This window comes from Ascaphus truei, chromosome 13 (assembly GCF_040206685.1).
Source record: "Ascaphus truei isolate aAscTru1 chromosome 13, aAscTru1.hap1, whole genome shotgun sequence".
Lineage (NCBI taxonomy): Eukaryota > Metazoa > Chordata > Amphibia > Anura > Ascaphidae > Ascaphus > Ascaphus truei.
The window spans coordinates 34,181,627-34,208,795 of NC_134495.1; the positions used below are offsets into that span (position 1 = coordinate 34,181,627).

General features: G+C 60.5%; 1 protein-coding gene across 1 annotated transcript in view; it reads right to left on the reverse strand.

The window, feature by feature from the left end:
• The window catches only part of IRF9 (interferon regulatory factor 9), a 53,301-nt gene extending 26,359 nt beyond the window's left edge, over positions 1 to 26,942 (reverse strand). The window contains exons 1-5 of the mRNA XM_075567994.1: positions 26,931 to 26,942; positions 24,714 to 24,894; positions 24,604 to 24,611; positions 21,940 to 22,047; positions 20,716 to 20,833 (exon numbers count right to left, since the gene is read on the reverse strand). Of these exons, the coding sequence (XP_075424109.1) occupies positions 20,716 to 20,833; positions 21,940 to 22,047; positions 24,604 to 24,611; positions 24,714 to 24,894; positions 26,931 to 26,942 (427 nt within the window). The remainder of the gene's footprint in view (positions 1 to 20,715; positions 20,834 to 21,939; positions 22,048 to 24,603; positions 24,612 to 24,713; positions 24,895 to 26,930) is intronic.
• Between the last annotated feature and the right edge of the window lie 227 nt (positions 26,943 to 27,169).

Below are 27,169 nucleotides of genomic sequence, written 5' to 3' on the forward strand. Positions count from 1 at the left end.
CCTGCACCTCACACATCTCCCTCCGCAACCGGACCGCGAGGCCCCCTACCCCGCTACACCATGCCACCAATGTCCCTCCCCCTATCCCGCTACCTCACACAGTGTAGCTCCCGCGAACCGCACAGCACACCTCACATCTCCTGCACCTCACACATCTCCCTACCGCAACCGGACCGCGAGGGCCCCTACCCCGCTACACCATGCCACCAATGTCCCTCCCCCTATCCCGCTACCTCACACAGTGTAGCTCCCGCGAACCGCACAGCACGCCTCATCTCCTGCACCTCACACAGCTCCCTACCGCAACCAGACCGCGAGGCCCCCTACCCCGCTACACCATGCCACCAATGTCCCTCCCCCTATCCCGCTAGCTCACACAGTGTAGCTCCCGCGAACCGCACAGCACGCCTCACATCTCCTGCACCTCACACATCTCCCTACCGCAACCGGACCGCGAGGCCCCCTACCCCGCTACACCATGCCACCAATGTCCCTCCCCCTATCCCGCTACCTCACACAGTGTAGCTCCCGCGGACCGCACAGCACGCCTCACATCTCCTGCACCTCACACATCTCCCTACCGCAACCGGACCGCGAGGCCCCCTACCCCGCTACACCATGCCACCAATGTCCCTCCCCCTATCCCGCTACCTCACACAGTGTAGCTCCCGCGGACCGCACAGCACGCCTCACATCTCCTGCACCTCACACATCTCCCTACCGCAACCGGACCGCGAGGCCGCGGCCTACACTCACACACCATGGCAACGATGTCCCTCCCCCTATCCCGCTACCTCACACAGTGTAGCTCCCGCGGACCGCACAGCACGCCACATCTCCTGCACCTCACACAGCTCCCTACCACAACCGGACCGCGAGGCCGCGGCCTACACTCACACACCATGGCAACGATGTCCCTCCCCCTATCCCGCTACCTCACACAGTGTAGCTCCCGCGGACCGCACAGCACGCCTCACATCTCCTGCACCTCACACATCTCCCTACCGCAACCGGACCGCGAGGCCGCGGCCTACACTCACACACCATGGCAACGATGTCCCTCCCCCTATCCCGCTACCTCACACAGTGTAGCTCCCGCGGACCGCACAGCACGCCACATCTCCTGCACCTCACACAGCTCCCTACCACAACCGGACCGCGAGGCCGCGGCCTACACTCACACACCATGGCAACGATGTCCCTCCCCCTATCCCGCTACCTCACACAGTGTAGCTCCCGCGGACCGCACAGCACGCCACATCTCCTGCACCTCACACAGCTCCCTACCGCAACCGGACCGCGAGGCCGCGGCCTACACTCACACACCATGGCAACGATGTCCCTCCCCCTATCCCGCTACCTCACACAGTGTAGCTCCCGCGGACCGCACAGCACGCCTCATCTCCTGCACCTCACACAGCTCCCTACCGCAACCGGACCGCGAGGCCGCGGCCTACACTCACACACCATGCCACCAATGTTCTTCCCCCTATCCCGCTACCTCACACAGTGTATGACAACACCTACCACTGGAAATCAGATGTTCGTTGAAATAAAATTTGTTTTCCTAACTATTTTACTGTCTGTATAATGTACACAACACTCACCCACACAAAACCCCCTCATACACACACACACACACACGCAAACATCCTGTCATTCTATGCCACACACTACACTCAAAAACATGCCATTTTTAACATGTGTATGACCAACAACACGCACTCACACAGTTCACACACACAACATGCCTCATACACACACACACGCCATCACACACCAGCAACACACACACATGCTCTCACACACACCACACACCATGCCACCGATGTCACTCCCGCTATCCCGCTACCTCACACACTCTACCTCCCGCGGAACAACCAGCACGCCTGACATCTCCTGCACCTCACACATCTCCCTCCGCAACCGGACCGCGACGCCGCGGACTACAGTCAAACAGCATGCCACCAATGTCACTCCCGCTACCTCACACACTGTATGACAACACCTACCACTGAAACTCAGCTGTTCCTTACAATAAAATATGTTTTCCTAACAATTTCACTGTCTGTATAATCTACTATATATTTCTGAAAGCACTGTATGTCTGCGTCCCTAGCGGCAATCTCATTGGTCCCTTGGCCCGCCCGCCCCCGCACACCTCTCATTGGGCTCACACACTCACACCACCCCCTTGGCCCGCTCCCCACACCTCTCATTGGGCTCACACACTCACACCACCCCCTTGGCCCGCTCCCCACACCTCTCATTGGGCTCACACACTCACACCACCCCCTTGGCCCGCCCCCCACACCTCTCATTGGCCTGAGGCGGAGTGACGGGCCAAAGGTCCAAAAAAAAAAAAAAAACACACACATATATATCTCTGTCCTCTCCCCCCCCTATCACACTCACCTCCCCCCCTCCCCGGTGCTCACCTCCCTCCCGCTCCACTCCCTCCCCGGCGGGGGGACACGCGCCCACCTAAGACGCGCCCGGAAGCCGCTCCACTCCCGCAGTCACCTCCCTCCCGCTCTTACCTCCCGCACTCACCTCCCGCTCCACTCCCTCCCGCTACACACCACTCCCTCCCGCTCCACTCCCGCACTCACCTCCCTTCCACTCACCTCCCTCCCGCTACACACCACTCCCTCCCGCTACAAACCACTCCCTCCCGCTCCATTCCCTCCCCGGCGGGGGAACAGGCAGCCTGCCACGCGGCGCCTAAGATGGCGGACCCCCTTCCTCCCTCGCGCTCCATTCCCTCCCGCTCCACTCCCTCCCCCGCTCCACTCACGCCCCTCCTGCTCCATTCCCTCGCGCTCCATTCCCTCCCGCTCCACTCACCTCCCTCCCGCTCCACTCCGTCCCCGGCGGGGGAACAGGCTGCCACGCGGCGCGTAAGATGGCGGACCCCCTTCCTCCCTCGCGGCGCCGAGTAAGAAGATGGCGGCGGCCGGAAGTACAGGTAGGTGTCGCTCCCCCACCTCCCCCCCACCTGTGGCGCCGCACGAAACTGAGAAAGGGCGCATCACGGGTGTGTGTGTGTGTGTGTGTGTGTGTGTGTGTGTGTGTGTGTGTGTGTGTGTGTGTGTGTGTGTGTGTGTGTGTGTGTCACTGCCCCCCTCCTGTCCACTGCCCCCCCCTCCTGTCCACTGCCCCCCCCTCCTGTCCACTGCCCCCCCCTCCTGTCCACAGCCGTTCCCCTCCTGTCCACAGCCCCCCCCTCCTGTCCACTGCCCCCCCCTCCTGTCCACTGCCCCCCCCCCCTCCTGTCCACTGCCCCCCCCCTCCTGTCCACTGCCCCCCCCCTCTCCTGTCCACTACCCCCCCCCTCTCCTGTCCACTGCCCCCCCTCTCCTGTCCACTGCCCCCACTCTCCTGTCCACTGCCCCCCCCCTCTCCTGTCCACTGCCCCCCCCTCTCCTGTCCACTGCCCCCCCTCCTGTCCACTGCCCCCCCTCCTGTCCACTGCCCCCCCCCTCCTGTCCACTGTCCTCCCTCCTGTCCACTGTCCACTGCCCCCCCCTCCTGTCCACTGCCCCCCCCTCCTGTCCACTGCCCCCCCCCCTCCTGTCCACTGCCCCCCCCCTCCTGTCCACTGCCCCCCCCCTCCTGTCCACATCCCCCCCCCTTCCCACCGCCTCCCCCCCCCTTCCCACCGCCTCCCCCCCAGTTCCCACCGCCTCCCCCCCCTTCCCACCGCCTCCCCCCCCTCCCCCGTCCACTACCCCCCCCCTCTCCTGTCCACTGCCCCCCCTCTCCTGTCCACTGCCCCCACTCTCCTGTCCACTGCCCCCCCCCTCTCCTGTCCACTGCCCCCCCCTCTCCTGTCCACTGCCCCCCCTCCTGTCCACTGCCCCCCTCCTGTCCACTGCCCCCCCCCCCCTCCTGTCCACTGTCCTCCCTCCTGTCCACTGTCCACTGCCCCCCCCTCCTGTCCACTGCCCCCCCCCTCCTGTCCACTGCCCCCCCCCCTCCTGTCCACTGCCCCCCCCCTCCTGTCCACTGCCCCCCCCCCTCCTGTCCACATCCCCCCCCCTTCCCACCGCCTCCCCCCCCTTCCCACCGCCTCCCCCCCAGTTCCCACCGCCTCCCCCCCCCTCCCCCCCTTCCCACCGCCTCCCCCCCTTCCCCCCGCCTCCCCCCCCTTCCCACCGCCTCCCCCCCCTTCCCACCGCCTCCCCCCCCCTTCCCACCGCCTCCCCCCCCCCCCTTCCCACCGCCTCCCCCCCCCCTTCCCACCGCCTCCCCCCCCTTCCCACCGCCTCCCCCCCCCCTTCCCACCGCCTCCCCCCCCCCCTTCCCACTGCCTCCCCCCCCCCTTCCCACCGCCTCCACCCCCTTCCACCCCCTTCCCCCCCCTTCCCACCGCCTCCCCCCCCTTCCCACCGCCTCCCCCCCCTTCCCACCGCCTCCCCCCCTTCCCACCCCTTCCCACCGCCTCCCCCCCTTCCCCCCTTCCCACCCCTTCCCACCGCCTCCCCCCCCTTCCCCCCTTCCCACCCCTTCCCACCGCCTCCCCCCCTTCCCACCGCCTCACCCCCTTCCCACCCCCTTCCCACCGCCTCCCCACCCTTCCCAACCCCCTCCCACTACCACCCCCCTTCCCACCGCCCCCCCTCCTTCCCACCGCCCCCCCTCCTTCCCACCCCCTCCCCCTTCCCACCGCTTCCCACCACCTTCCCCCTCCCCACCACCTCCCCCCCTTCCCACCCCCTCCGCTCCCCTCCCCTCCACCCCTTTCCCCTCCCTTCCCCTCCCACACTTCCACCCCTTCCCCCCCTCCTCTAACCCTTCCCCCCCCTCCTCTAACCCTTCCCCCCCCCTCCTCCACCCCTTGCCCCCCTCCTCCACCCCCTCCTCCCCTTCCCGCCGCCCTTCGCCTTCCTGCCCGCCTTACCGCCTCCCCACCCCCGCCTCTGCCTTTCACCCGCCCTTACTCCGGCCGCCTCTGCCTTTCACCCACCGCCTCACAGCCGCTGCATGCACTCAACAGACACCCGCCACACTCGACACATACCTGCCGCCACACACACCTGCTGCCTCCCGCCCCTACGCACCGACATCACTGACCCACCGCCTCACACCCTAGCAGGACCCCCACTCACACACAGCACTCACAACCCACGCGCCACCCGCCGCCTCACACCCTAGCAGGACCCCCACTCACAGACAGCACTCACAACCCACGTGCCACCCGCCGCCTCACACCCTAGCAGGACCCCCACTCACAGACAGCACTCACAACCCACGCGCCACCCGCCGCCTCACACCCTAGCAGGACACCCACTCGCAGACAGCACTCACAACCCACGCGCCACCCGCCGCCTCACACCCTAGCAGGACCCACACTCAGACAGCACTCACAACCCACGTACCACCCGCCGCCTCACACCCTAGCAGGACCCCCACTCGCAGACAGCACTCACAACCCACGCGCCACCTGCCGCCTCACACCCTAGCAGGACCCCCACTCACAGACAGCACTCACAACCCACGCGCCACCCGCCGCCTCACACCCTAGCAGGACACCCACTCGCAGACAGCACTCACAACCCACGCGCCACCCGCCGCCTCACACCCTAGCAGGACCCACACTCAGACAGCACTCACAACCCACGTACCACCCGCCGCCTCACACCCTAGCAGGACCCCCACTCGCAGACAGCACTCACAACCCACGCGCCACCTGCCGCCTCACACCCTAGCAGGACACACGCCTCACATTTTTACATCACTTATGGCACCAAAATATACATTGTACTGTGGTGTGGTTACAATAAACCATTTTTATACAACATCGTATTACATTTTCTTCCATCTTTCTTTTCAATATTATTATCCAACCTTTACAACAAACAGTCACCTATTGTTCCACAATTTATAAATAATACTACCTATTACGCATTTACATCCCGGGCAACGCCGGGTCTCTCAGCTAGTCTACTATATATTTCTGAAAGCACTGTATGTCTGCGTCCCTAGCGGCAATCTCATTGGTCCCTTGGGCCGCCCGCCCCCGCACCTCTCATTGGGCTCACACACTCACACCACCCCCTTGGCCCGCCCCCAAAACCTCTCATTGGCCTGAGTGACGGGCCAAAGGTCCAAAAAAAAAAAAAAAAAACCACACACACACACCTCTCTGTCCTCTCCCCCCCCACCATCAAACTCACCTCCCCCCCTCCCCGGCGGGGGGACACGCGCCCACCTAAGACGCGCCCGGAAGCCGCTCCACTCCCACACTCACCTCCCGCTCCACTCCCGTACTCACCTCCCTCCCGCACTCACCTCCCTCCCGCTCCACTCCCACACTCACCTCCCGCACTCACCTCCCTCCCGCTCCACTCCCGCACTCACCTCCCTCCCGCATTCACCTCCCTCCCGCTCCACTCCCGCACTCACCTCCCTCCCGCACTCACCTCCCTCCCGCTCCACTCCCGCACTCACCTCCCTCCCGCTCCACTCCCGCACTCACCTCCCTCCCGCACTCACCTCCCTCCCGCTCCACTCCCGCACTCACATCCCTCCCGCTCCACTCCCGCACTCACCTCCCTCCCACACTCACCTCCCTCCCGCTCCACTTCCACACTCACCTCCCTCCCGCACTCACCTCCCTCCTGCACTCACCTCCCTCCCGCACTCACCTCCCTCCCGCTCCACTCCCACACTCACCTCCCTCCCGCTCCACTCCCACACTCACCTCCCTCCCGCTCCACTCCCGCACTCACCTCCCTCCCGCACTCACCTCCCTCCCGCTCCACTCCCGCACTCACCTCCCTCCCGCTCCACTCCCGCTCCACTCACGCACTCACCTCCCTCCCGCTCCACTCCTGCACTCACCTCCCTCCCGCTCCACTCCCTCCCGCTCCACTCCCGCACTCACCTCCCTCCCGCTCCACTCCCGCACTCACCTCCCTCCCGCTCCACTCCCGCACTCACCTCCCTCCCGCTCCACTCCCGCACTCACCTCCCTCCCGCTCCACTCCCGCACTCACCTCCCTCCCGCTCCACTCCCGCACTCACCTCCCTCCCGCTCCAGTCCCGCACTCACCTCCCTCCCGCTACACACCACTCCCTCCCGCTACACACCACTCCCTCCCGCTACACACACCTCCCTCCCGCTACACACACCTCTCTCCCGCTCCATTCCCTCCCCGGCGGGGGAACAGGCAGGATGCCACGCGGCGCGTAAGATGGCGGACCCCCTTCCTCCCTCGCGGCGCCGAGTGAGAAGATGGCGGCGGCCGGAAGTACAGGTAGGTGTCGCGTGTGTCGCCCCCCCCACCTGCGGCGCCGCACGGAACTGAGAAAGGGCGCATCACGGGACTGAGACGTGTGTGTGTGTGTGTGTGTGTGTGTGACTTTGTGTCTCTGACTGTGTGTGTGTTGTGTGTGTGTCTCTGACTGTGTGTGTGTGTGTGTGTGTGTGTGTGTGTGTGTGTGTGTGTGTGTGTGTGTGACTGTGTGACTGTGTGACTGTGTGTGTGTCTGTGACTGACTGTGTGTGTGTGTGTGTGTGTGTGTGTGTGTGACTGTGACTGTGTGTGACTGAGTGTGTGCGACACTGCCCCCCCTCCTGTCCACTGCCCCCCTCCTGTCCACAGCCCCCCCTCCTGTCCACTGCCCCCCTCTCCTGTCCACTGCCCCCCCTCTCCTGTCCACTGCCCCCTCTCCTGTCCACAGCCCCCCCTCTCCTGTTCACTGCCCCCCCTCTCCTGTCCACTGCCCCCCCTCCTGTCCACTGCCCCCCCTCCTGTCCACTGCCCCCCCTCCTGTCCACTGCCCCCCGTCCTGTCCACTGCCCCCCCCTCCTGTCCACCCCTCCTGTCCACTGCCCCCCCCTCCTGTCCACTGCCCCCCCCTCCTGTCCACTGCCCCCCCCTCCTGTCCACTGCCCCCCCCTCCTGTCCACTGCCCCCCCTCCTGTCCACTGTCCCCCCCTCCTGTCCACTGTCCCCCCCCTCCTGTCCACTGTCCCACCCCTCCTGTCCACTGTCCCACCACTCCTGTCCACTGTCCGCCCCCCCCCCTCCTGTCCACTGTCCCCCCCCCTCCTGTCCACTGTCCCCCCCCTCCTGTCTACTGTCCGTCCCCTCCTGTCTACTGTCCCCCCCCATCCACTGTTCGTCCCCCCCTCCTGTCCATTGTTCGTCCCCCCCTCCTGTCCACTGTTCGTCCCCCCCCATCTGTCCACTGTTCGTCCCCCCCTCCTGTCCACTGTTCGTCCCCCCCTCCTGTCCACTGTTCGTCCCCCCCCTCCTGTCCACTGTTCGTCCCCCCCTCCTGTCCACTGTTCGTCCCCCCCCTCCTGTCCACTGTTCGTCCCTCCACTCTGGGGAGAACGGAGAAAGAGGGAGAGAGAAGGGAGCGGGAAATTTAACTCACGGGCAACGCCGGGTCTCTCTCCAACTCACCTCTCCCCCTCGGCGCTCCAACTCACCTCTCCCCCTCGGCGCTCCAACTCACCTCTCTCCCTCCCCGCCGGCGCTCCAACTCACCTCCCTCCCCGGCGGGGAACAGACAGGCTGCCTCGCGGCGCCTAAGATGGCGGCGCCTGGAAGGACCCCCTTCCTCCCTCGCGGCGCCGAGTGAGAAGATGGCGGCGCCCGGAAGTACAGGTAGGTGTCGCGTGTGTGTCGCTCCCCCATTTCCACCCCCCCCACTTCTCCCCCCCCCCCCACTTCTTTCCCCCCCACCTCCCAGAGCACGCTCTCTACGGCTCAACATCCCCGAGGAGCAGGAGGAGGGCGGCAGGGAGTTAATACCTCCTTTGTGCCACCGGGAGTCGGCGGAGGCCACGAGGGGGGAGAGAACCAGTGGCAGCCCAAGGAGCGCGGCATGCTGCCAGGTGAGGAAATGCAGGGGGAGGAATCCATGCCTTTGACGCCCCCCCTGCCTTTGACGCGCCCCCCCCCTGCCTTTGACGACCCTGCCTTTGACGGCCCCCCCCCCTGCCTTTGACGCCCCCCCCTGCCTTTGACGCCCCCCCCCTGCCTTTGACGCCCCCCTGCCTTTGACGCCCTTCCCCCTGCCTCCGGCCAACGCCGGGTATACACACACACACCTCTCCTCCTCCCCATCACACTCCCCTCCCCGGCGCTCACTCCCCGCCTCCGGCCAACGGCGAGTATACACACACACACACACTGACTGACACACGTACTGACGCACGCACACAACCCCTGGCAGCCACACGCACACAACCCCTGACAGCCACATGCACACAACACCCTGACGCACGCACACATACTGACTGACTGACACACACACACACACACACACTGACTGACACACACACGCACACACACTGACTGACGCACACACACACACGCACACTAACTGACGCGCACACACACACACTGACTGACGTGCGCGCACACACACACACACACACACACACACACTGACTGACACACACACACACACACACACACTGACTGACACACACACTGACTGACTGACTGACACACACTGACTGACGCGCGCACACACTAACTGACTGACACACACACTGACTGACACACACACTGACTGACACACACACTGACTGACACACACACACCGACTGACACACACACACCGACTGACACACACACCGACTGACGCGAGCGCACACACCCCCCCCCCACACACACACACTGACTGACGCACGCACACATACACACTGACTGAGGCACACACACACGCACACACTGACTGTGTGTGCGTCAGTCACTCAGTCTGTGTGTGTTTGTGTTTCTGCATCAGACTCACTGACGCGCGCCCGCGCGCACACACTGCATGAAGCTGTAAAGGAGGGAGGGGGGAGACTGGATTGATGTGCATGGGGGACAAACAGAGAGAGGGGGGAAGAGAGAGAGAGGAGCGGGAACATTACATCCCAGGCAACGCCGGGTCTCTCAGCTAGTCTACTATATATTTCTGATAGCACTGTATGTCTGCGTCCCTAGCGGCAATCTCATTGGTCCCTTGGGCCGCCCGCCCCCGCACACCTCTCATTGGGCTCACACACTCACACCACCCCCTTGGCCCGCCCCCCACACCTCTCATTGGCCTGAGTGACGGGCCAAAGGTCCAAAAAAAAAAAAAAAAAAACCACACACACACATTTCTCTGTCCTCTCCCCCCCACCATCAAACTCACCTCCCCCCCTCCCGGCGGGGGGACACGCGCCCACCTAAGACGCGCCCGGAAGCCGCTCCACTCCCGCACTCACCTCCCGCTCCACTCCCGCACTCACCTCCCTCCCGCACTCACCTCCCTCCCGCTCCACTCCCGCACTCACCTCCCGCACTCACCTCCCTCCGCTCCACTCCCGCACTCACCTCCCTCCCGCACTCACCTCCCTCCCGCTCCACTCCCGCACTCACCTCCCTCCTGCACTCACCTCCCTCCCGCTCCACTCCCGCACTCACCTCCCTCCCGCTCCACTCCCACACTCACCTCCCTCCCGCTCCACTCCCGCACTCACCTCCCTCCCGCACTCACCTTCCTCCCGCTCCACTCCCGCACTCACCTCCTCCCGCTCCACTCCCGCACTCACCTCCCTCCCGCTCCACTCCCGCACTCACATCCCTCCCGCTCCACTCCCGCACTCACCTCCCTCCCACACTCACCTCCCTCCCGCTCCACTTCCACACTCACCTCCCTCCTGCACTCACCTCCCTCCCGCTCCACTCCCGCACTCACCTCCCTCCCGCTCCACTCCCGCGCTCCACTCCCGCTCTCACCTCCCTCCCGCACTCACCTCCCTCCCGCTCCACTCCCGCACTCACCTCCCTCCCGCTCCACTCCCGCACTCACATCCCTCCCGCTCCACTCCCGCACTCACATCCCTCCCGCTCCACTCCCGCACTCACCTCCCTCCCACACTCACCTCCCTCCCGCTCCACTCCCGCACTCACCTCCCTCCCACACTCACCTCCCTCCCGCTCCACTTCCACACTCACCTCCCTCCTGCACTCACCTCCCTCCGCTCCACTCCCGCACTCACCTCCCTCCCGCTCCACTCCCGCACTCACCTCCCTCCCGCTCCACTCCCGCTCTCACCTCCCTCCCGCACTCACCTCCCTCCCGCTCCACTCCCGCACTCACCTCCCTCCCGCTCCACTCCCGCACTCACCTCCCTCCCGCTCCACTCCTGCACTCACCTCCCTCCCGCTCCACTCCCTCCCGCTCCACTCCCGCACTCACCTCCCTCCCGCTTCACTCCCGCACTCACCTCCCTCCCGCTCCAGTCCCGCACTCACCTCCCTCCCGCACCACTCCCGCACTCACCTCCCTCCCGCTACACACACTCCCTCCCGCTACACACCACTCCCTCCCGCTACACACACCTCCCTCCCGCTCCATTCCCTCCCCAGCGGGGGAACAGGCAGGATGCCACGCGGCGCGTAAGATGGCGGACCCCCTTCCTCCCTCGCGGCGCCGAGTGAGAAGATGGCGGCGGCCGGAAGTACAGGTAGGTGTCGCGTGTGTCGCCCCCCCACCTGCGGCGCCGCACGGAACTGAGAAAGGGCGCATCACGGGACTGAGACGTGTGTGTGTGTGTGTGTGTGTGTGTGTGTGTGTGACTTTGTGTCTCTGACTGTGTGTGTGTGTGTGTGTGTGTGTGTGACTGTGTGTGTGTCTGTGACTGACTGTGTGTGTGTGTGTGTGTGTGTGTGTGTGTGTGTGTGTGTGTGTGTGTGTGTGTGACTGTGTGTGACTGAGTGTGTGCGACACTGCCCCCCCTCCTGTCCACTGCCCCCCTCTCCTGTCCACTGCCCCCCCTCCTGTCCACTGCCCCCCTCTCCTGTCCACTGCCCCCCCTCTCCTGTTCACTGCCCCCCCTCTCCTGTTCACTGCCCCCCCTCTCCTGTCCACTGCCCCCCCTCCTGTCCACTGCCCCCCCCTCCTGTCCACTGCCCCCCCTCCTGTCCACTGCCCCCCCTCCTGTCCACTGCCCCCCGTCCTGTCCACTGTCCCCCCTCCTGTCCACCACCCCCCCCTCCGGTCCACCCCTCCTGTCCACTGCCCCCCCCTCCTGTCCACTGCCCCCCCCTCCTGTCCACTGCCCCCCTCCTGTCCACTGCCCCCCCCTCCTGTCCACTGCCCCCCCTCCTGTCCACTGCCCCCCCCTCCTGGCCACTGCCCCCCCTCCTGTCCACTGTCCCCCCCTCCTGTCCACTGTCCCCCCCCTCCTGTCCACTGTCCCCCCCCTCCTGTCCACTGTCCCACCCCTCCTGTCCACTGTCCCACCACTCCTGTCCACTGTCCGTCCCCCCCCTCCTGTCCACTGTCCGTCCCCCCCCTCCTGTCCACTGTCCGTCCCCCCCTCCTGTCTACTGTCCGTCCCCTCCTGTCTACTGTCCCCCCCCCGTCCACTGTTCGTCCCCCCCCTCCTGTCCATTGTTCGTCCCCCCCCTCCTGTCCACTGTTCGTCCCCCCCATCTGTCCACTGTTCGTCCCCCCCCTCCTGTCCACTGTTCGTCCCCCCCTCCTGTCCACTGTTCGTCCCCCCCCTCCTGTCCACTGTTCGTCCCCCCCTCCTGTCCACTGTTCGTCCCCCCCCTCCTGTCCACTGTTCGTCCCTCCACTCTGGGGAGAACGGAGAAAGAGGGAGAGAGAAGGGAGCGGGAAATTTAACTCACGGGCAACGCCGGGTCTCTCTCCAACTCACCTCTCCCCCTCGGCGCTCCAACTCACCTCTCCCCTCGGCGCTCCAACTCACCTCTCTCCCTCCCCGCCGGCGCTCCAACTCACCTCCCTCCCCGGCGGGGGAACAGACAGGCTGCCTCGCGGCGCCTAAGATGGCGGCGCCCGGAAGGACCCCCTTCCTCCCTCGCGGCGCCGAGTGAGAAGATGGCGGCGCCCGGAAGTACAGGTAGGTGTCGCGTGTGTATCGCTCCCCCATTTCCACCACCCCCACTTCTCCCCCCCCACTTCTCCCCCCCCCCACTTCTTTCCCCCCACCTCCCAGAGCACGCTCTCTACGGCTCAACATCCCCGAGGAGCAGGAGGAGGGCGGCAGGGAGTTAATACCTCCTTTGTGCCACCGGGAGTCGGCGGAGGCCACGAGGGGGGAGAGAACCAGTGGCAGCCCAAGGAGCGCGGCATGCTGCCAGGTGAGGAAATGCAGGGGGAGGAATCCATGCCTTTGACGCCCCCCCCCCTGCCTTTGACGCGCCCCCCCCCTGCCTTTGACAACCCTCCCCCTGCCTTTGACGCCCCCCCCTGCCTTTGACGCCCCCCCCCCTGTCTTTGACGTCCCCCCCTGCCTTTGACGCCCCCCTGCCTTGACGCCCTTCCCCCCTGCCTCCGGCCAACGCCGGGTATACACACACACACCTCTCCTCCTCCCATCACACTCCCCTCCCCGACGCTCACTCCCCGCCTCCGGCCAACGGCGAGTATACACACACACACACTGACTGACACACGTACTGACGCACGCACACAACCCCTGGCAGCCACACGCACACAACCCCTGACAGCCACATGCACACACACCCTGACGCACGCACACATACTGACTGACTGACACACACACACACACACTGACTGACACACACACACACACACACTGACTGACGCACACACACACACGCACACTAACTGACGCGCACACACACACACTGACTGACGTGCGCGCACACACACACACACACACACACACACTGACTGACACACCCCCCACACACACACTGACTGACACACACACACTGACTGACACACACACTGACAGACTGACTGACACACACTGACTGACGCGCGCGCACACACTAACTGACTGACACACACACTGACTGACACACACACACCGACTGACACACACACACCGACTGACACACACACACCGACTGATGCGAGCGCACACCCCCCCACACACACACACACTGACTGACGCACGCACACATACACACTGACTGAGGCACACACACACGCACACACTGACTGTGTGTGCGTCAGTCACTCAGTCTGTGTGTGTTTGTGTTTCTGCGTCAGACTCACTGACGCGCGCCCGCGCGCACACACTGCATGAAGCTGTAAAGGAGGGAGGGGGGAGACTGGATTGATGTGAATGGGGGACAAACAGAGAGAGGGGGGAAGAGAGAGAGAGGAGCGGGAACATTACATCCCGGGCAACGCCGGGTCTCTCAGCTTGTATTTATATATATATGTGTGTGATACTTCGAGGAACACAACAGTGGAATATTCACATCTTTAAGTACTTTTGCTTATACCAGCTATTGATCTATGTTTGGGCACCATACAGCTTTTTTTCCTCATTCCCCATAGAGACGTCTCACCGCCGGGACGCTCCTGCAGCCGTGCTTAGCCATGGATCATTACCGGTGGTTGCTTAGCAAGCAGCACACAGAGGTGAGCACACGCACACACACGCTATATAAATGGTTCTGTATCTCAGTGTATGTTTGTCTTAAAAAAGGCCTATGATAAGAGAGTTTTATTATACTCTCTAATATTCTCTATACGTTCTTCACGGATACAGCCATACCGTACAGAGGATTTAATATGTTTATTTATTTTATTTATTTATAAAATGTTTTACCAGGAAGTAATACAGTGAGAGTTACCTCTCGTTTTCAAGTATGTCCTGGACATAGTTAATATGACAATAATACATGGTTACAAATACAGTTACATAAATGAACAGGGGATACATTATATATACAAGACATTGCATGCACAGTCAGAGAAGATGTATATTATAGGCGTATGTAACAGTTACAGACCAGATTAAAATGTGAGACAGCCTTAGATTTGAAAGAACTTAGACTGGTGGTGGATGTGAGAGTCTCCTGTAGGTTGTTCCAGTTTTGGGGTGCACGGTAAGAGAAGGAGGAACGTCCGGATACTTTGTTGAGCCTTGAGACCATGAACAGTCTTTTGGAGTCTGATCACAGGTGATAGGTGCTGCATGTGGTAGGGGTGAGGAGCTTGTTCAGGTAGCTGGGTAGCTTGCCCAGAAAGTATTTGAAAGCAAGACAGGAAAGGTGAACTTTGCGCCTAGACTCGAGTGATGACCAATCTAGTTCTTTAAGCATTTCGCAGTGATGTGTGTTGTAGTTGCATTGGAGAACAAAACGACAAATTGAATTGTAGAGGGTGTCAAGTTTGCCAAGGTGGGTTTGGGGTGCCGAGCCATAGTCTCCATAGTCAATAATTGGCATTACTATCTGCTGTGCAATCCGCTTTCTGACCAGGAGACTTAGGGAGGATTTGTTCCTGTAAAGTACACCTAGTTGGCATAGATTTTGGATGTCAGGGCATCAATGTGCATTCCGAATGTTAAGTGGGAGTCAAAACATATGCCCAGGTATTTAAAACTAGTAACAGGAGTTAGGGTGGTGTTAGTGTTGGTTCTGATCTGGAGCTCAGTCGCTGGAAGCTTTAAAAATTTAGTCTTGGTCCCAAATACCATTGTTACAGTCTTGTCAGTGTTTAAAAACAGTTTGTTTTGGGAAATCCAGTTTTCAAGTCTCAAAAAGTCAGACTGAAGTATGTGTTGAAGGTCAGAGAGGCTATGGCTGTGCGCATATAGGATTGTGTCGTCTGCATACATGTGTATTGAGGCTTCCTTACAAGCTGTGGGAAGATCATTGATGAACACTGAGAAGAGTAGGGGCCCCAGAACAGAGCCTTGCGGGACGCCACAGGTGATATCCAGTGGGTTGGAGTTAGAGCCTGAGATGGACACATGTTGGGATCTACCTGATAGGTAGGACTGAAACCAGTTTAAAGCATGCTTCCCTATTCCAGAGCACTGGAGTTTGTTAAGCAGGATAGCATGATCAACAGCATCAAAAGCCTTTGCAAAATCTAGGAATATTGCACCAGTGAGCTGTCCCTGTTCCATTCCACACTGGATTTCATTGCAAACTTTTAGCAGGGTAGTTACGGTGGAGTGTTTGGGGCAAAAGCCAGATTGGAATTGGCTAGGGAAATTTGTCTTGGTGTAGTAATCGCTTAGTTGGGAGTGGACACATTTTTCCATGACTTTGGATAGGATTGGGATATGTATTTGTTTATATTGTTTTAAATGTATATTTTGTGTGAAATATATTATATTAGTCCTTTGTATAAAGATTTTCACAGTATAAGGTTTGATTATTTATTATGTTGCACATGACTCTCACCCAATCAGCACTAACCTATGTCATATATCTCATCGGGAGGTATGCGTGTTACGTGTGTCAGGCTGCGAATATACAGAACAACGCCCGTGGTGCAGTAGCAAGCGGGGAGACAGTTGAATTTGGTATAGCCACTTATCTCGTATGTATGAAACGTGTCTTTGCGCCGCCCCGTGTCGCTACGGGCGACGCCACGGGCGTTTTTCTGTATAATCACAGCCTTATCGTGCTACCTGTCAGGCTCACAAGAGGCCTAAGCCTCCGCGCTTGGGGAGCCTGAGGTGGCTGGTGCAGCGCCTCCACCCGTGAGCATCCCTGCGTTGGCGGGATAAGCCCCTCACGGGAACCGGTATAACTATTTAGTATACCTCAAATAACCACAATCACAATAACCGTCCCCCCATAGTACTGAGGTTTCCCAGGGCACCTAAAACCCAATGGTCCTTCCAAACCGTCCCCACCCAGATATATGTGAGGGCAGCGCTACCCTCCCGGTGTGGTGTTGGTGCACGTGGTGGTACCTTCCTGGCTACGCGTGCACACCAGGGGATTTGTAGACAGGCGGCAAGCGTGGTCCCACGAAGCGGGGCCTCCACACACAATCCCCTTCTCGCCTTACGTCCGGTAGCACAGCGTGAGCGATTCAGCCAGGCCTGGGGAATCCTCCGCTGCGGTTACGTCGCCGGCTTTATTTTTGTTAAATAAATCAGGACGCAGTGTAATACACTGGCGACACACTTTATTCGAGCTCGGCTAGTCCCACGAATTCGGGTATACCCGGGTGTATTGAGGTTTGTGACTGTTTTCTGCCCGAGTGCATTGAGGTATTTTCCAGGCAGGGATTGAAGCATTTTATTCCCGCTGGCTGCAATACTGCACAGTATATAGACTATATATACTGCATTACAATTCATGAATTTATGCCATCTGGTAGACACGCGAAGCATTGCAGCCTATTAAATCCTAATCATTATCATTTAAACAGATCAGCCGCCCGTCAGCCAGGCATGAACCCAGGCTGGGAAGGCAACGCAACGGGGCTTGTCAGAGGTGAGGAGCGGCGCATTCCAGGTATCTGCCAGGTACATACTGGGTATTTGCTCGAATAAAGTGTGTCGGTGCAGTATGTCATGTGGTGTTGTTCATCTGAGGTTGTATTTACCTAATTTTAAGACCTGCTAAGGAACAGATGATTGTTATGATGTCCTGATCTGTAAAACCATAGAATTCAAAGAGGGTGTACTTTCTTTTTCACATGACTGTAGCAACCCATTGTCCAACTGGAATTTGTCCCATTCCTTCATGAGAGGGCCCCACTGTGGGTCCTGGAGCACATATAATTATGTTAGGGTTTTCTCTTCTGTACTGCCCTCTTTAGAGGACCGCACCCGGAATCAGCCATCTGTGCTTCAATGATATCCTTCCCTCTTACATTGGGTCCATCAGCCCTTGATAGAGCCTCTGGGTAGCAATACGCGGCTGGGAGCGCATTGGACTTTCATCCCAGAGAGTCCAGCACTCGCAACTCAGAGAAGGCCACTTTTCCGTCCAAAATGGCCACTGTAGAAGACATTGCACGGATGCCGGTATTTCCTTCCATTCTCCGTCTTCAGACCTGGGCCCAACCCTAGCCTTCGGGACAGAGCGTCGGCCCCAATATTTTTAGACCCCGACTTATACTTCAGGATGAAGCTGTAATTGGACAGGGCAACCAACCACCTGTGCCCGGTGGCATCCAATTTGGCGGATGTCAAAATATACGTCAGTGGGTTATTGTCCGTCCTTACTTCGAAGGGTCCACCGTAGAGCTAGTCATGCAGCTTATCCACAATGGCCCACTTCAACGCCAGAAATTATAACTTGTGAACCGGATAGTTATTTTCACTCAGAGTCAAGCTGCGACTCACATAGGCGACAGGCCGCAGCCCAGTCAGATATTTCTGATGAAGCACCGTTCCCAGTCCATCATACTGTAGCTGGCGTCCACATGTAGCACATACGGCTGGTCTTGGTCGGCATATGCCAGGACAGGAGCTTCAGTGAGGTTCTTCTTTAATTTCGCGAAAGCCTCCTCGCAGGCGGGTGTCCATTTAGCACTGAAAGGAGCCTTGGGGTTTACGGCTTTTTGGCGAGGGGTCCTCGGAGAGGTTTTCAACAGATTGTTCAAAGCTTTGGAGATACAAGCGTACCCGTCGCCGAAACTCCGGTAATAGCCACAGAATCCCAAAAAGGAGCGGAGTTCTACCACACTCAGGGCGAGGCCAGTTTACCACTGCTTCATATAGGCCCACATAGGTGACCGATGATCGGCAGAACTTGCATTTATCAAGGGACAGCTTCAGGCCTTCCTGCTTCAATTGGTCTAGAACCTTCAAGAGGCGCTCTTCGTGTTCTTCCAGCGTCCATCCAAACACTATGATGTCGTCTAAGTAGACTAAGCATTCTCGGGGGTTCAAGTCGCCAAGGATCCGTTCCACCAGTCGCTGTGGCTCCACTTATACCTTGAGGCATTCGGGGGTGAACTGGTAGAATCCAGCAGGCAGATGATCGCTGTCTTTTCATGATCTTCGGGGCTCATGGGGATCTGGTAGTACCCAGAGCGCAGATCCACCACGCTGAACCACTGACTGCCAGACAATGCGCCTAGGATCTCTTCGATTCGAGGTAAGGTGTCCTGGTCGAGGATGGTTCGGCGGTTTAGTGTTCGGTAGTCCACACACAGCCATTTTTCTTCCGTACCACCACGATGGGGTGAGGCGTAGGAACTGTGGGATTCAGTTATAATACCGGCGCCGTTTAATTTGTTGTAGAATATTGTGGATGTCATCCACGTCCCTGGGGGCTATTCGCCGTGACCGCTCACGGAAGGGGGTGGTATCGCTCAGTCTGATAGTGTGTTGGGCATTTTTAGTATATCTCACATCCATTTCCCGGGTTGAGAAAACGTCTTCCCGCTCTCTCAGCCTTTCTAGTAGACGCTTCTTCCATTCGGCCGGTAGGAGGGAGTCTCCGAAGTCAAATTGCAGCGTGGGCGTCACTGTTCGGTACTGCTACAGCATTCACGTGAGCCCAGGGTTTCACATCTGCCGCGGGATATATTTTGCCCAGCTCATGATTGTAGTCCAGCGGGACAGGGTGTAGGGAGATGTTGTGTGTGGACACCGCAAGCCGGGAGGGAAACAGACTTCCATTCCTTTACCTCCGGCCCCACCTTCCAGCCTCTCTTCTGATCCTCCCGCGGGGGCTGACTCCAGCGCGAGTACCAGTCACTTCCATCATCGCTGGGGTAGTGGGCTTCGGCTAGCATGTGCCTTACTCCCGCTGGCAGAATCCCGGTCACTCCCTTCTCCCGACTGAAGAACCGCTCGTGCCGCTGTTGGTTGGAAATTCGGTGGCTTTCTTCCATGAACACACGCTTATAAATTATACGCGGGAGGGGGGGCGTTATAGACATGAGGGGGGCGATATACATGTGAGGGGGGGTTATACACGTGAGGGGGGTTATACACGTGAGGGGGGTTGTACACGTGAGGGGGGTTATACGCGTGACGGGGGGTTATACGCGTGACGGGGGGTTATACGCGTGACGGGGGGTTTATACGCGTGACGGGGGGTTATACGCGTGACGGGGGGTTATACGCGTGACGGGGGGATATACGCGTGGCGGCGGGTTATACGCGTGGAGGGGTGTTATACACGTGAGGGGGGGTTATACACGTGAGGGGGGGTTATACGCGTGGAGGGGGGTTATACACGTGAGGGGGGTTTTACACGTGAGGGGGGTTTATACACGTGAGGGGGTTTTTACACGTGAGGGGGGTTATACATGTGAGGGGGGTTACACATGTGAGGGGGGTTATACGCGTGGAGGGGGGTTATACACGTGAGGGGGGTTATACACGTGAGGGGGGTTATACACGTGAGGGGGGTTATACATGTGAGGCGTGTTTGCTGCTGCCATGTTGATCCAATGTAAATGAAATATAATTATTTCTGTTGTTTTTAGTACAAACCAAGAACATCGGCGCCGAAAAATTTAACAAATTATTTGTTGCTAATGGTGCGGGAATATCAGGGTAGTACGAACACGCACAGACACACGCACGCGCAAACACGCACAGATGCACGCACACACAGAAACGCAGATGCACGCACACACAGACACGCGCAGATGCACGTACACACAGACACGCGCAGATGCACGTACACAGACACGCGCAGATGCACGTACACACACGCACAGATGCACGTACACACACGCACAGATGCACGTACACACAGACACGTGCAGATACATGCGCGCACAGACACGCACGTGCAATGTAACAGGAGATTCCTCTGCGCCAGTGGTGACACTTATTACATAGGCACATTGTATAGATATATAGATACACACGTCTGAATGTTTTGCGTGACACACCTGGGTTTTTGTGTTGTATGACACTCTCAGGGTTGAGTTGTTTTACACACTGGGTTGTGTTATTCACACTAGGGGTTGTGTTGTGTTGTATTACTCGCACTCAGGGTTGTGTTGTATTACTCGCACTCAGGGTTGTGTTGTATTACTCACACTCAGGGTTGAGTTGTGTTGCTTTGTGCGTCTCTGGATTGCTTGTGTCGCTTCCAATCCAGAATCCTCCGTGGGTAACAGAACTCGAGACGTACATATTATCAACGTGAGACAGCTCCTAAAGGCACAGAGCGAGAGGCTGTCAGAGAGACAGAGGGTCACATACACAGCGCTCTCTCTGTCGCTCTCTCTCAGGCGCTCTGCGTTCGCTCTCTCTCTGTCGCTCTGTCTCAAGCGCTCTGCGTTCACTCTCTCTGTCGCTCTGCGCTCTCTCTGTCGCTCTCTCAGGCGCTCTGCACTCTCAGGCGCTCTGCGCTCTCTCAGGCGCTCTCGCTCTCTCAGGCGCTCTCGCTCTCTCAGGCGCTCTCGCTCTCTCAGGCGCTCTGCGCTCTCGCTCTCTCAGGCGCTCTGCGCTCTCTCAGGCGCTCTGCGCTCTCTCAGGCGCTCTGCGCTCTCGCTCTCTCAGGCGCTCTCGCTCTCTCAGGCACTCTCGCTCTCTCAGGCGCTCTGCGCTCTCTCGCTCTCAGGCGCTCTGCGCTCTCGCAGGCGCTCTGCGCTCTCGCAGGCGCTCTCGCAGGCGCTCTGCGCTCTCTCAGGCGCTCTTTCAGATGCTCTCGCTCTCTCAGGCGCTCTCGCTCTCTCAGGCGCTCTGCGCTCTCTCAGACGCTCTGCGCTCACGCTCTCTTAGGCGCTCTGCGCTTGCTCTCAGGCGCTCTGCACTCGCTTTCAGGCGCTCTGCGCTCTCTCACTCAGGCGCTCTGCGCTCTCACTCAGGCGCTCTGCGTTTGCTCTCAGTCGCTCTGCGCTGGTTCTCTCAGGCGCTCTGCGCTCGCTCTCAAGCACTCTGCGCTCTCACTCTCTCAGGCGCTCTGTGTAATCTCTCTCAGGCGCTCTGCGCTAGCTCTCTCTCTCTCTTAGGCGCTCTGTTATCTCTCAGGTGCTCTGCATGTTCTCGCTCTCTCTCAGGGGCTCTGCGCTCTCTCAGGCGCCCGGCTCGCTCTCTCTGCAATCGCTCTCTCTCTCTGTGCTCTCTCAGGCGTTCTACATTCTCTCTCTCAGGCACTCTGTGCTCTCTCTCTCAGGTGCTCTGCATACTCTCTCTCTCTCTCTCTCAGCGGCTCTGCGCTCTCTCAGGCACCCTGCTCGCTCTCTCTCTCTCTCACGTGCTCTCCCTGGTGCTCTGCGCTCTCTCTGACTTGTGCTCACGCTCGTTACGATGCTTACCAGTTTAATGAGATTTGGTCTCTTCTGCACTCTGTCTGTCTCTCCCTCATCAGATGAGCTGTCTCTCCGCCTAGCAGGAATCTTCCTCTTCCTTCCAGAGATGGGGTTTCACTGAGGGGGGGAGAGAGATATGGGGATCACTGAGGGGGGGAGAGAGATGGGGTCACTGAGGGGGGAGAGAGAGATGGGGTCACTGAGGGGGGAGAGAGAGAGATGGGGGTCACTGAGGGGGAGGGAGAGATGGGGTCACTGAGGGGGGGAGAGAGAGATGGGGGTCACTGAGGGGGGAGGGAGAGATGGGGTCACTGAGGAGGGGAGAGAGATGGGGTCACTGAGGGGGGAGAGAGAGATGGGGTCACTGAGGGGGGGAGAGAGAGAGATGGGGGTCACTGAGGGGGGTGGGAGAGATGGGGTCACTGAGGGGGGGAGAGAGAGATGGGGGTCACTGAGGGGGGAGGGAGAGATGGGGTCACTGAGGGGCGGGAGGGAGAGATGGGGTCACTGAGGGGGGAGGGAGAGATGGGGATCACTGAGGGGGGGAGAGATATGGAGGTCCCTGAGGGGGGAGAGATATGGAGGTCCCTGAGGGGGGAGAGATATGGAGGTCCCTGAGGGGGGAGAGATATGGAGGTCCCTGAGGGGGGAGAGAGATGGAGGTCCCTGAGGGGGGAGAGAGATGGAGGTCCCTGAGGGGGGAGAGATATGGAGGTCCCTGAGGGGGGAGAGATATGGAGGTCCCTGAGGGTGGAGAGATATGGAGGTCCCTGAGGGGGGAGAGATATGGAGGTCCATGAGGGGGGAGAGATATGGAGGTCCCTGAGGGGGGAGAGATATGGAGGTCCCTGAGGGGGGAGAGATATGGAGGTCACTGAGGGGGGAGAGATATGGAGGTCCCTGATGGGGGAGAGAGATGGAGGTCACTGAGGGGGGGAGAGAGATGGAGGTCACTGAGGGGGGGATGAGGGTCACTGGGGTGGAGAAAGATGGGGGTCACTGAGGGGAGGAGAGGTGGAGGTCACTGAGGGGGGAGTGAGAGATGAGGGTAACTGAGGAGTTGAGAGAGATGGGGGTTACTGAGGGGGGAGAGAGAGAGATGGGGGTCACTGAGGGTGGGAGAGAGAGAGATGGGGGTCACTGAGGTGGGAGAGAGAGATGGGGGCCACTGAGGTGGGAGAGAGAGATGGGGGTCACTGAGGGGGGGAAAGAGATGGGGGTCACTGAGGTGGGAGAGAGAGGTGGGAGAGAGAGATGGGGGTCACTGAGGGGGGGAGAGAGATGGGGGTCACTGAGGTGGGAGAGAGAGATGGGGGCCACTGAGGTGGGAGAGAGAGATGGGGGCCACTGAGGTGGGAGAGAGAGATGGGGGTCACTGAGGGGGGAGAGAGAGATGGGGGTCACTGAGGGGGGAGAGAGAGATGGGGGTCACTGAGGGGGGAGAGAGAGATGGGGGTCACTAAGGGGGGAGAGAGAGATGGGGGTCACTGAGGGGGGAGAGAGAGATGCGGGTCACTGAGGGTGGAGAGAGAGATGGGGGTCACTGAGGGTGGAGAGAGAGATGGGTGTCACTGAGGGGGGAGAGAGAGATGGGGTCCCTGAGGGTGGGAGAGAGATGGGGGTCACTGAGGGGGGAGAGAGAGATGGGGGTCACTGAGGGGAGAGAGAGATGCGGGTCACTGAGGGGGGAGAGAGAGACGCGGGTCACTGAGGGGGAGAGAGAGAGATGCGGGTCACTGAGGGGGGAGAGAGAGATGGGGGTCACCGAGGGGGGAGAAAGAGATGGGGGTCACCGAGGGGGGAGAGAGAGATGCGGGTCACCGAGGGGGGAGAGAGAGATGCGGGTCACTGAGGGGGGAGAGAGAGATGCGGGTCACTGAGGGGGGAGAGAGAGATGGGGGTCACTGAGGGGGGAGGGAGAGATGGGGGTCACTGAGGGGGGGGGGGAGAGAGATGGGGTCACTGAGGGGGGGAGAGAGAGAGATGGGGTCACTCGGGGGGGGAGAGAGAGAGATGGGTTCACTGAGGGGGGAGGGAGAGATGGGGGTCACTGAGGGGGGAGGGAGAGATGGGGGGTCACTGAGGGGGGAGGGAGAGATGAGGGGTCACTGAGGGGGGAGGGAGAGATGGGGTCCCTGAGGGTGGGAGAGAGATGGGGGTCACTGAGGGGGGAGAGAGAGATGGGGGTCACTGAGGGGGGAGAGAGAGATGCGGGTCACTGAGGGGGGAGAGAGAGACGCGGGTCACTGAGGGGGGAGAGAGAGATGCGGGTCACTGAGGGGGGAGAGAGAGATGGGGGTCACCGAGGGGGGGGAGAGAGAGATGGGGTCACTGAGGGGGGGAGAGAGAGAGATGGGGTCACTCGGGGGGGGAGAGAGAGAGATGGGTTCACTGAGGGGGGAGGGAGAGATGGGGGTCACTGAGGGGGGAGAGAGAGATGGGGGTCACTGAGGGGGGAGGGAGAGATGGGGGTCACTGAGGGGGGGGAGAGAGAGATGGGGTCACTGAGGGGGGGAGAGAGAGAGATGGGGTCACTCGGGGGGGGAGAGAGAGAGATGGGTTCACTGAGGGGGGAGGGAGAGATGGGGGTCACTGAGGGGGGAGGGAGAGATGGGGGGTCACTGAGGGGGGAGGGAGAGATGAGGGGTCACTGAGGGGGGAGGGAGAGATGGGGGTCACTGAGGGGGGAGAGAGATGGGGTCACTGAGGGGGGGAGAGAGAGAGATGGGGTCACTGAGGGGGGAGTGAGCTCAGTGTCGGGGTCCCCCCATGTCTCTCACCTTGCTCGCCGGGGGGTACGAGCCTATAAACTTTGTAGGGTTCGGAGATGTCGAGCTGGGACCTGGCGGGGAGCTCCTGGAATTCGGGGCTCTTATTTAGCGCACAGCGGAGACGCGTCTTCCAGGCGGCCGCGTCCAGCCGGTCCCCCGAGCGAAACTTGTTCTTATACACGGCCCAGGCCTGGGGAGGTGACAGCGTCACGCACAGTGTCACGCCTACGCACAGTGTCACGCACAGTGTCACGCCTACGCACAGTGTCACGCACAGTGTCACGCCCACGCACAGTGTCACGCACAGTGTCACGCCTACGCACAGTGTCACGCACAGTGTCACGCCCACGCACAATGTCACGCCTACGCACAGTGTCACGCCTACGCACAGTGTCACGCCCACGCACAGTGTCACGCACAGTGTCACGCCTACGCACAGTGTCACGCCTACGCACAGTGTCACGCACAGTGTCACGCCCACGCACAGTGTCACGCCTACGCACAGTGTCACGCACAGTGTCACGCCCACGCACAGTGTCACGCCCACGCACAGTGTCACGCCTTCGCACAGTGTCACGCCCACGCACAGTGTCACGCCTACGCACAGTGTCACGCCTTCGCACAGTGTCACGCCTACGCACAGTGTCACGCACAGTGTCACGCCCACGCACAGTGTCACGCCTACGCACAGTGTCACGCACAGTGTCACGCCCACGCACAGTGTCACGCCCACGCACAGTGTCACGCCCACGCACAGTGTCACGCACAGTGTCACGCCCACGCACAGTGTCACGCCCACGCACAGTGTCACGCCCACGCACAGTGTCACGCCCACGCACAGTGTCACGCACAGTGTCACGCCCACGCACAGTGTCACGCCCACGCACAGTGTCACGCCCACGCACAGTGTCACGCCTACGCACAGTGTCACGCACAGTGTCACGCCCACGCACAGTGTCACGCCCACGCAGTGTCACGCCCACGCACAGTGTCACGCCCACGCACAGTGTCACGCCCACGCACAGTGTCACGCCCACGCACAGTGTCACGCCCACGCCCACGCACAGAGCCACGCCCACGCACAGAGCCACGCCCACGCACAGAGCCACGCCCACGCACAGTGTCACGCCAACGTCACAATCACGCACAGTGTCACACCCACGTCACAATCACGCACAGTGTCACGCCCACGTCACAATCACGCAGTGTCACGCCCACGTCACAATCACGCACAGTGTCACGACCACGTCACAATCACGCACAGTGTCACGCCTACGCACAGTGTCACGCCCACGCACAGTGTCACGCACAGTGTCACGCCTACGCACAGTGTCACGCACAGTGTCACGCCCACGCACAGTGTCACGCCCACGCACAGTGTCACGCCTACGCACAGTGTCACGCACAGTGTCACGCCCACGCACAGTGTCACGCCCACGCACAGTGTCACGCCCACGCACAGTGTCACGCCCACGCACAGTGTCACGCACAGTGTCACGCCCACGCACAGTGTCACGCCCACGCACAGTGTCACGCCCACGCACAGTGTCACGCCTACGCACAGTGTCACGCACAGTGTCACGCCCACGCACAGTGTCACGCCCACGCACAGTGTCACGCCCACGCACAGTGTCACGCACAGTGTCACGCCCACGCACAGTGTCACGCCCACGCACAGTGTCACGCCCACGCACAGTGTCACGCCCACGCACAGTGTCACGCACAGTGTCACGCCCACGCACAGTGTCACGCCCACGCACAGTGTCACGCCCACGCACAGTGTCACGCCTACGCACAGTGTCACGCACAGTGTCACGCCCACGCACAGTGTCACGCCCACGCAGTGTCACGCCCACGCACAGTGTCACGCCCACGTCACAATCACGCACAGTGTCACGCCAACGTCACAATCACGCACAGTGTCACACCCACGTCACAATCACGCACAGTGTCACGCCCACGTCACAATCAATCAGTGTCACGCCCACGTCACAATCACGCACAGTGTCACGACCACGTCACAATCACGCACAGTGTCACGCCTACGCACAGTGTCACGCCCACGCACAGTGTCACGCACAGTGTCACGCCTACGCACAGTGTCACGCACAGTGTCACGCCCACGCACAGTGTCACGCCTACGCACAGTGTCACGCACAGTGTCACGCCCACGCACAGTGTCACGCCCACGCAAAGTGTCACGCCCACGCACAGTGTCACGCCCACGCACAGTGTCATGCCTACGCACAGTGTCACGCCCACGCACAGTGTCACGCCCACGCACAGTGTCACGCCTACGCACAGTGTCACGCACAGTGTCACGCCCACGCACAGTGTCACGCCCACGCACAGTGTCACGCCCACGCACAGTGTCACGCCCACGCACAGTGTCACGCCCACGCACAGTGCCACGCCCACGCACAGTGTCACGCCCACGCACAGTGTCACGCCCACGCACAGTGTCA